This window comes from Pteropus vampyrus, unplaced genomic scaffold (assembly GCF_000151845.1).
Source record: "Pteropus vampyrus isolate Shadow unplaced genomic scaffold, Pvam_2.0 Scaffold95, whole genome shotgun sequence".
Taxonomy (NCBI): Eukaryota; Metazoa; Chordata; class Mammalia; order Chiroptera; family Pteropodidae; genus Pteropus; species Pteropus vampyrus.
In genome coordinates, this window is record NW_011888876.1 from 222,220 (window position 1) to 231,631 (window position 9,412).

The 9,412-nt window shown below is 45.7% G+C and overlaps 1 protein-coding gene across 2 annotated transcripts in view; it reads right to left on the bottom strand.

Annotated features, from left to right (window-relative positions):
• The window catches only part of GPR107 (G protein-coupled receptor 107), a 45,075-nt gene extending 38,062 nt beyond the window's left edge, over positions 1–7,013 (bottom strand). Inside the window, exons 1-6 of one of the 2 annotated variants that reach the window (XM_023532971.1) lie at positions 6,779–7,013; positions 6,417–6,467; positions 6,090–6,169; positions 4,723–4,862; positions 2,883–2,920; positions 1,291–1,347 (exon numbers count right to left, since the gene is read on the bottom strand). In XM_023532971.1, coding sequence (XP_023388739.1) covers positions 1,291–1,347; positions 2,883–2,920; positions 4,723–4,862; positions 6,090–6,169; positions 6,417–6,467; positions 6,779–6,844 — 432 coding nt within the window. In that variant the 5' untranslated portion in view covers positions 6,845–7,013. The remainder of the gene's footprint in view (positions 1–1,290; positions 1,348–2,882; positions 2,921–4,722; positions 4,863–6,089; positions 6,170–6,416; positions 6,468–6,778) is intronic. The other variant, XM_023532973.1, reaches the window with a different exon arrangement.
• Positions 7,014–9,412: the final 2,399 nt, after the last annotated feature.

The window sequence follows — 9,412 nt, forward strand, 5'->3', positions numbered from 1 at the left end:
AGGGATGGAGCAGGGGAGTGGGCTCCATTTAAAATATGGTGATTGGAGGAAGCTTTGTTGAGAAGGTGACATCTGAGCAGAGACGTGAAGGAGGAAGAAATTCATCATGAGGGTTCGGAGGGGCACGCCTTCCTCCCACCCAGCACAGTGTGAGCGGAGCCTAAGGCCTGCTCTTACTAGGAGCAGCGAGAGGGCCTGTGCACCTGGGGTGGGGGGCGGAGCCGAGGTGGAAACCGCCAGCGGCCGGACCACGCGAGCTCCTGGACCAGCGCGAGCACTTGGGCTTTTACTGAGACAGATGGGAAGCTGCTGAGGATTCGGAGCAGGCGAACACCCCACGAGCTCTCAGTTAGCTACTAATATCAGTGACTACTAAACTTAAAGAACATAAAAAACTGTTAGATAGGCAAAATAATCTCCGGTGAAAGAAATCAAATGCTGGATGCCGGGGTGGGGGACTTCCTGACGTGACAAAAGCACGGAGAATCTTGACAGAGAGTGGGATGCGTGCGTGCACGCGTCTGTCAAAACTGATCGAACTGTGCGCTTCAGGCCTGTGCATTTCACTCTAAGCAATTACACCTCAATTAATAAAAACTGGTTAGAAAAGAGGCAGTGACTCTTACACATTAATGATAAAGATTATCTGTATAGTGCTTTACAGAGCACTTTTAGCTTTTTAAAAAATGATACACGTAACAACGCTATAAGTTCCATCAATTTTCATTTTTAGATGATTAAAGGGCGAGGTTCAGAAGTTAAGTGAGTTGTCCAAGGTCACCAGCTGGTAAGTGGGTGCTGAGATCCAGTCCAATGTCCTACCCCATACGTAGGCTGTGATGCTGCCACAAACACACGCAGCTAATAACGGTGACAGCTGAGCAGGTCACTCAAAGCCTCTGAGTCTCAGTGACCTCATCTCTAAAATGACAACGTCACCCTAAGTGATCACCCACGGTCCTTTCAGGTACAGAATCCTGTGCTTCTGGAGCACCGCGAATGGGAGGTGGCATGGGATGAGAGAGGCAGAGTTGCAGGGACCACCAGGCAGAACTAGGTTGGAATCTGAGCCTTGTCACTGACATCGGACATTCGTGAAGTTACACATTCTCAAAGACTTAGGATTTGATATGCAGTGCATGGTGACAGCCACCTTGTAGGTTTGTTATGGAGAGACCAACTGTATTCAAGTGACTGATAGTGCACCTAAATTCAAAATTCCTTTAAAAATTCACCCTTTTACATGGTAGAAATAAATTCTATGAAGCTTTACTCAAAGAAAATACATACCTGAAATGAAACTGCCCCATCATTTTTATGAACAGAAAAAGATTTCTCTCCCATGGCCTAAAAAGACATAACAACCTGTTTTAGGATGCTGGCAGAAAAAGGAAGCTAATAAAAATAAAGATTAAAAAAAATAATAATAAAACAACCTCAAAACACATTCTTCTTCAACCATAAATTTGCTGACCTTTAAAAGCTCCCTGAAAGTAAAAGTCACCCTCCTTTCAAGATGTCTGAAATCCCCTTCACAGAGAATGGTCATTCTCCTTCACCCATGTCCCTCACTCGGCTCTCTCTTCTGCCGTCCACGAACCCCCATTCCCTGCCCCCGCCCCGACCTTCCTGCTGGAGCCTGTCTCTGCTCTTAAAACTTCAGCCAGAATAAGGATGCCGACCAGGCCACACCGGATGCATCATCAACACGTTGCCATTGGTACAGTGGACTAAGCAATGCAAAGGAGGAACTGCTGATATACGCGACGACGTGGATGAACTCCAAGTAATTATGCTGAGTGAAAGCAGACAGAAGAGAGCACGGACTGCAGAGTAAATCTGCATGAAGTGTTATGAAACTAATCTACAGATCGGTGGTGGTTTGGCTACGGGAGGATGACAAAGGGACAGGACAAAATTCTGGGGTGATACGCTCACTGTCTTGATTGTGGTGGTGGCTTCACAGGTATACATGTAAGTCGAAACTCATCGAATTGTCGTTTTAGTTACAGCAGTCTCCCCCAATGGATGCCTGAAACCGCAGACGGTCCTAAACCCTACATATACTATGTTTATGTTTTTTCCCATACCCACATACCTATGATAAAGTTTAATTTATAAATCAGGCAATTTCACAGATGGAAGATTTGCTCTTATCATAGATTTTACCAACGTCATGATACAATTTTTTTTCTTTCCTTATTAAGTGAAGAAACGCCACCCCATGGCTTGGAGGAAGCACTCTGCGGCTTCGCCGTGGCATACCTGATCGGCCGGCAACACTACTCTTGCACTTCGGGGCCGTCAGTAAGCAAAGTAAGGGAGACCTGCACACGAGCACCGCAGTACCGTGGCAGCGGGTCTGATGACCGCGATGGCTACCGAGTGACTGGTGAGCGGGCAGCATACATGGCTGGCCCTGTAGTACCTAAAATCCCTCTCTCTGCTCCCAAATGTGTACCTGTTAAACAGGCCAGAGCCCAGCACTGTCACGCTGGTCTCCACTTCCAGTCCTGGCTCCGACAGCCGTCATCTCTCCCTTCTCTTCTTCCTCCACCGACAAACCCACTGAAAGCCACGCCCTGATGGCTCTGCCTTCCAGAGGGTTCTCCAGGTAACTCCCTCCCCTCCGCCCTCACCATAAGTGCTCTAAAACTCAGCACTCAGTTTTACTTTGAGGTTGTGGCAGTGTGTCCACTTTATCTCTCTAAACTCAAGGCAACTCTCTTTAGATTAGGCGTGTACACATACGCATACGTACCTGGGTGTGTGTACTTATATAAACACACACACACACACACACACACACACACACACACACACACACACACACACAGAGATATATCCAGGAGAGCTGAGCACAAGGGGTGGATTGTCCTTACCTTTGAATCTACTGTACTTCTTTTAGACTTTCCACTCTCTAGAAGCAGAAACATTTAAAAGGATTCAGCTCACGTTCTCATTACAATTTCATTCTATGAGACTCTAGCTTATCTAATAGCAAATAATTCAAACAAACAAACAAAAAGGTGAGGCCATATGCTACCTTGGGGACTGCCATCGCTTTGGATCCCAAAATACCTCTTGAGCTGCAGAAGCAGCAAATCGGAACCTGTTATATTATAAACGCTATCAGATAAATGATAACACTCGGGACCAAAGGGGGACTTCGTCTCTGAATAACACAGTGCAGGTTATTGCCAGACATGCCACAGGGAGTGGCCTTCCTTATTTTCGAAGTCATTACGTTTGAAAACAGTTCACTGTTTAAATATATATATGAGATTTATTACACACATGGAAAAATTATTAGCAAATATTAGCATCATGCGTACTGTTTTTTCATAGCAAAGAGTGTTAAGCTTGCTAATGGCTTCTTTCATGGAACAGAGGGCATCTGTGCCTTATTTTTACTTAAAATACTCTTCATGAGGAAGACAGGAGCTTAAGCTCCCTGCAGGAAGGGAGAGAGTTTCAGAATAAAGAGAAGAAAGAGAATGCTTCCGTCCCAGGGAGTGGTTCTGTGAGCACGAGGAACCTGGGCAAGGAGACGGTGCGTTCACGTGAACATACACCATCACGCGAGTACAGTACTTCTGTCCACCATTTCACTTGGGACGGGGTTTAGACCAACGGAGAAAAAATGTGTAAATAATACAATAAACAGTAAATTATCTTTAAAGAACTCATATAAATTATTAGGCAAACATGACTATTAATAAAAGAGGCAATAAATATAACTTGGTTAATCGACATACAGAGAAAAAGTGCAGCCTAGTAGTAAGCGTGAAGTACAACTTAGGGAGTACAGTCAATAATATTGGAATAACGATGTACAGTGCCAGGTGGGCACTAGACTAACCGGGGGGGGGGGTCACTTCACAAATTCTATACCTGTCTAACCACTATGCTGCACACTTGAAGCTAATATAAAATAATACTGAATGTCAACTCTAATTGAAAAATAAAAATTAAAAATAAATAAAAACTTGAAATGAGGGAAAAAAGTGAAAACAAAAACAAGAATACTTTGGCCTTTCACTTGAAGATGAAACACAAATACACGCACGCACACACACAACAGTTCTGGCTAGGACACGGTGATGTGGGCACTATTTCCACATATTTTCCCATAGAAGATAAATTCACACAACTCATTTGGAAAGGAAGTGAAAATATGTATCAATATTCCCAAAAGTATTCATATCCTGTGAACCAGATATTTCAATTCTGGGACCCCATCCTAAAGAAAGTCCTATATATGAAGAAAGTTTTATGAACAAAGAAATACAATGCAGCAATACAGATAACAGCATCAAAATGAAAACACGTCTACTGAAGGCTTGGAAAGGTTGGGCAAATTACAGTGTCCATTCAATGGGGTAGTGGGTAAATATAAAATATCTTAAAGTTAAGTGAACAGGGATGTTGAAAATGATAAACATGACCGCAAATTTTAAAAATCAAATGTTCTTGACGTAAGAAACAAGCTTAAACGGAGACGTACGTTACGAAATTTCTAACACTGGCAGTAAGGGGAAATGACTGTTCCTTTTTCTACCTTCTCCATATTTTCCACATTTTTCTTTAATTATTACACATCTTTGTATAACCTCCCGAATAAAAAATGCTAACTGATCATGTTTGTTTTCACTTAGGAACAAAAAAGAATCTCCAAAGCCAGGTAGTGAAGAAAACGCCAGTTTCCAGCTTATGGTTTACCTTGTTTTTTCTCGGTCTTGCTGCCCGGTGAAACAGGGTTTGTGCCAGCCTCCTGGCCCTGACGGGGGACTTTCTCATCCCTGCTGACGATGATCGTTGGCAACTGGGTACCAGCTTCCGGCGGAGATTTTATTTTCACTCTACATTCAAATAAGACAGGAGGAAAAAAGTTCAAAGATACGCTTACAGCCACCGAAGCGTTAAAGTATGTTAGGCACCCTTTCAAGATGAACACATCATCTCGTGTAGTCTTTACAATGTCCTATGATGTCGACCAGCAGTCCCCAACCTTTTTGGCACCAGGGACCGGTGTTCCTAAGGGAATCCAATGCCTGAGGATCTGAGGTGGAGCTGAGGCGGTGATGCTAGCCCTGGGGAGTGGCTGCAAATACAGATGACATTTTGTGCACTCGCCTGCTGCTCACCTCCTCCTATGAGGCCCAGTTCCTAAGAGGCCACGGACGGGTACCAGTACCGGTCCACGGCCCGGGACTTGGGGACCCCGATGTAGACTCTATCAACTGCATTTTACAGGTGCTGGAATAGAGGCTCAGAGGGTTAAATACCTTCCTTGCCCAAGAGCAGTAAGCCAGTGAGTGGATGGGCAAGGACCCAGGTAGTCTCACTCTAAGGCTGAAGTTCTCAGCCATCGAGCAATGCGGATGCACACACTTCCCCCGGAAGTGCCTCTGATGTGTTCAACAAACTGGTGCCCAAGGGAAACGGAACGAGAGGTTAAAAAAAAAAGGACAACGAGACGTGAAAGTGCAGCCTAGGGGAACACGTGAGGGCGGAACCATTAGGCCTGCCTAATCCGCAACGCCTCCCTCCTCCCTTCTTAACAGACTTGCCTTCCGCTTACCCCGTCCCGCACGAGGAGGGGCCAGCAAATTTCCATGCCTGCGTGGACATGTGACCTCAGCTGGCCCAAGTGGAAGGGAAGCACTCCCAGTCCTGACTGGGAGAAGCCTTCCTCCCCTGCCCTCAGCTGGATAGGAAGGAGAAACTCACCTTACTGAACACGCCAGGCTATTTCGCGCCGCTCTGCCGCTGCAGAGAACGTTCCCTCTGTCTGGAATGCTCTTTCCCTTCTCACGCACTGGGAAAGTCTACTCACTGGAAGGCTGGCGGGGCCAGTGCCTACCCAAAGCTGTCTCAGCTCTTCCAAAACCTGTCCGTCTCTCTGCCCTGCTACTTCTGTTTTGCTGTGATCACTGGGACTGCTGTTCTGTCTCCCTCGTCCTGTTTTTAATCTCTGGCACTCAGCATGGTATTTGGCACATGGCAGGTACCCAATGAATGTCGGATTAATGACCAAAGTCCCCCTGACTCTAGGATTGAACTGAAGGAACATTAGCATTACTTACTCACTTCTGGAGATGTTTAGGATTAGAAGGGTGACAGACACAGACTGTTTCCTTAAAATACAGTAATTCACATCTTCATCCTAAGAAAGGAAGACCCAATTGTACATCACAGTATTCATTCACACGGGAACAGGAACAAAGAGTTTTCAGGAACAAGCCAAGTAAGCGGCCCAACCTCCATCCCAAACGATACAACTGCGGACGCGCAGATCCCCGGAAGTCAAGCAGCCACCACCTCAAGAAAACAGCGTGACAGAAGCAGGTGTTCTCACCCAGTGTCTTGGGCTCAGGTGAAGGGAGTGGACAGGTCATGCACGTAATGCTCACCAGATAAGAAGAAAATCCGTCGTTCTTTGTACGGTCGAGGCTGAAGCCAATCTAGGTGAGGGGCAGAAAGAGTAAACGTAAATGCCCACGTGACCGCCAGACCTTTCCTGTTCGAAGCGCGCACGAGGCTCTTTAGGCCTGGCCTCCTCTTGGTTTTCTTGGCATTCATTTTACAAGGATCACTAATTACTAAAATTATTCAAGAATTACAATTTAAGTGTTAAAAGTAACAGCATCTGACGTCTGCTCACAAGTTAATTTTCTCCATATTCCAATACTTTGCATTTAGTATGGGGCAAAGCTCTCACCTAAGCAACAGTGAAGGGTAAATAAAGCCCCTGAGCTCCTGGGAAGGCACCTACCGTCGGGTCCTTGTCTGTGGCTCCTCCGGGGTCACTCACTGAAAGGCTACTGACGTTAACCACCATGTACCCGTCCTTGAAGAATCCAAAGGTGTTCAGATGAACCTTATGCCTCACGTCATCCTACGATGACAGTGGTGGAATTAGTAACACGGAGACATTAACTCGATTATTTAACCTATTCATCTTGCTTGAAAATTACAGTGTTTAGTTCCCGCTAGCTAACCAGTGTCGCCATACATAACGCAAAATACACACTGTGGTACTTTATCTTATTCCAAAAGCTCAAGACACTCATCAGAAATTCCTAACATACTAAGTTTTGCAGAAGGAAGCAGACAACAGATGCGATTCATTCAGATGCATCTGTAACTGCCCGGGGGTGGGGGAGACTTGGCGGTGGGCTGGAATGTGAATTCCAGGGTAGTCACCCTCACATCCTTCCTGCTGGTACAAGGCCTGGCATCCAGCAGGCACTCGAAAACCTGCGGGGGTTGGGGGAGTGGCCAAACCTGCTCCGAGAACACTCCTTCGCATAGACCTTCGAGGTATGTGTACCTGGCTCCTCCCAGCACGGGGTGAGGGATACCTGCACAGCACTTCTCACACCTATAATTCCACTTTTTTCACAGGTTCGTTTGCATTTACAAATGTCGTTATATATGATGGGTTTTCAGGAAACAAAGCCTTATGCAAAAGGAACCTCAAGAACTAGCCAAGGGGAGACAGGATCTTTTGGACACAGGATGGTCCTGAGGTTCGCTAATGCTGCATCATGTGGGTAAACGTCTACTGCACCTGCTTGAAACTGTCTCAAAGTGGCGATTCCAATCCTAAGTTAGTACAGTTTAAGGCTGATAAAGACTAACTGGAACTTTAAACATAATCATCAGCTGAGAGGGTCTATGGATAGGGCTTGTGGAATTTCCCGTGCTCCGGTAATAGTGAGAACCCTACTGAAGGAACACTATTTCTATAATAAAGCTCTACGGTTCTAACTTCCCCTTCCCTCAACTTCCTTTTCCCTTGCGTAAATAAACACCCGTCCATCTTGGCACACAGGCCCAAGTGTGCACGTGGCTTGCAAACCTTGCTTTTTTCTGCATAAATCCTTCTGCGTGATGAAATACCTTGTCGATATTATTTTTCAGTTGACAAGGCCAAGAGAACAATGGTATTAGCGAACAGTTCTAACACTGAGGCTCCACAAAGAAGGTCATAAGTTTCACAATGAGAATTACTTGCTTAATCGGACCGCCCTCAGGCAGTCTGCAGTAAGCTAACTCTCTAAGTAGCTTCTAAACGCCAGGCACTGTGCAAAATAAGCACCTGCATTTGGCTCTTCCTCATATAGTAATTTCTACTAGCGTTTGTTTCTTGCTCATATTTTTAAATTCCATCTTTTGTTCCTTTCAATTTTAAATACAGCTATTTTTACAACATATTGAGGTGCTCTGGGGTCTAATTCTGTTCTCTATTTTCACGCTGATGTTCACAGCAGATAGATTCTTTGTGAGTGGTAACTTTTCACTTCTAGACTGGGACCTCCCGGGCATCAGAGGTGGTCTAACGGCAAACACCAAAGGCCCAGGAGGAGAGGCTGTGCATCAGATCTTCGGCAGAAAAATCATCAACTGCAGCCCCCTCCCCACATCACACACATAGAGCTCACACGCACATCTTACTGCCATTAGCGAATACCACATTACAGGCTGAAGGAGGGGCACAGTCCCAGTCGCCTCCCGCCTAGGTGTAAGGCTTTCGCGCCTGCCGCCCTCACCAGCTGTTCAAATCCATGACTCCAGTTTCTGCAATGCCCCAGGGCAGTCCTGGCTCGTGTTCTTCCACACGCTGGGGGTTTCTCCCCGACAACCTTTTTTGGTCCGCCCCTGGGAATGTCCTTTATTTTCCCACGAGCCCAGCTGTGCATTTAAAGCCCACTGGCCAGACTTCTACTTCCTGGTGGGACGAGTAGCTTGCAGCAAGCCAGCAAGCCAGCAAGCCGGCACCACCAGGAGGACTAGCAAAGCCAGATAAGATAATAGAAGTCATAGGGTGGAAGGCATCAGAGAGCTGCTAGACCATAAAAACCAGAAAAGCCTTTCTTAACGATTGTAAGAGAGATTAACCCCTACAGAAAATGATTTGAGTGACCATTTTCTCAACTCCCCTAAAGGTGTTATAAGGCTACTACCATCCTAGATGCACAGGAGAGAAATTAATTCAGCTACATATGATGGGTGCCTTAGGGCATGTGAAATAATACAAAGGGAGCCACTTAAAAATGGAGTCAGAGCTGCCATCCCAGAGGAACTGCCTTGCAGGCCTTACTCCTCAAATGTCTGCAATGTTAAAACGGGGCAAATCAACCTTTAGACTGGACCTAAAGCAACACTTTGCAAAACAAATGTTTGCAAAGATAGTAAGAAAGAAAGCAGATATCAGGACTACCGGACTAAAGACTAAAAATTTTCTTTGGAATTAGCATCGCTATGTTGGCTTACCTGCACCCAAAGAAATGCCTTCCTTTTGTTGATGTAATTGTTCCCCTTTCTTTTGTCAAAAACCTCTTGCCTTCCCCTCCTAATCAAAACACTATGTGGGGTTCTGTCTGTGTCAGTGCTTCCTAAATAG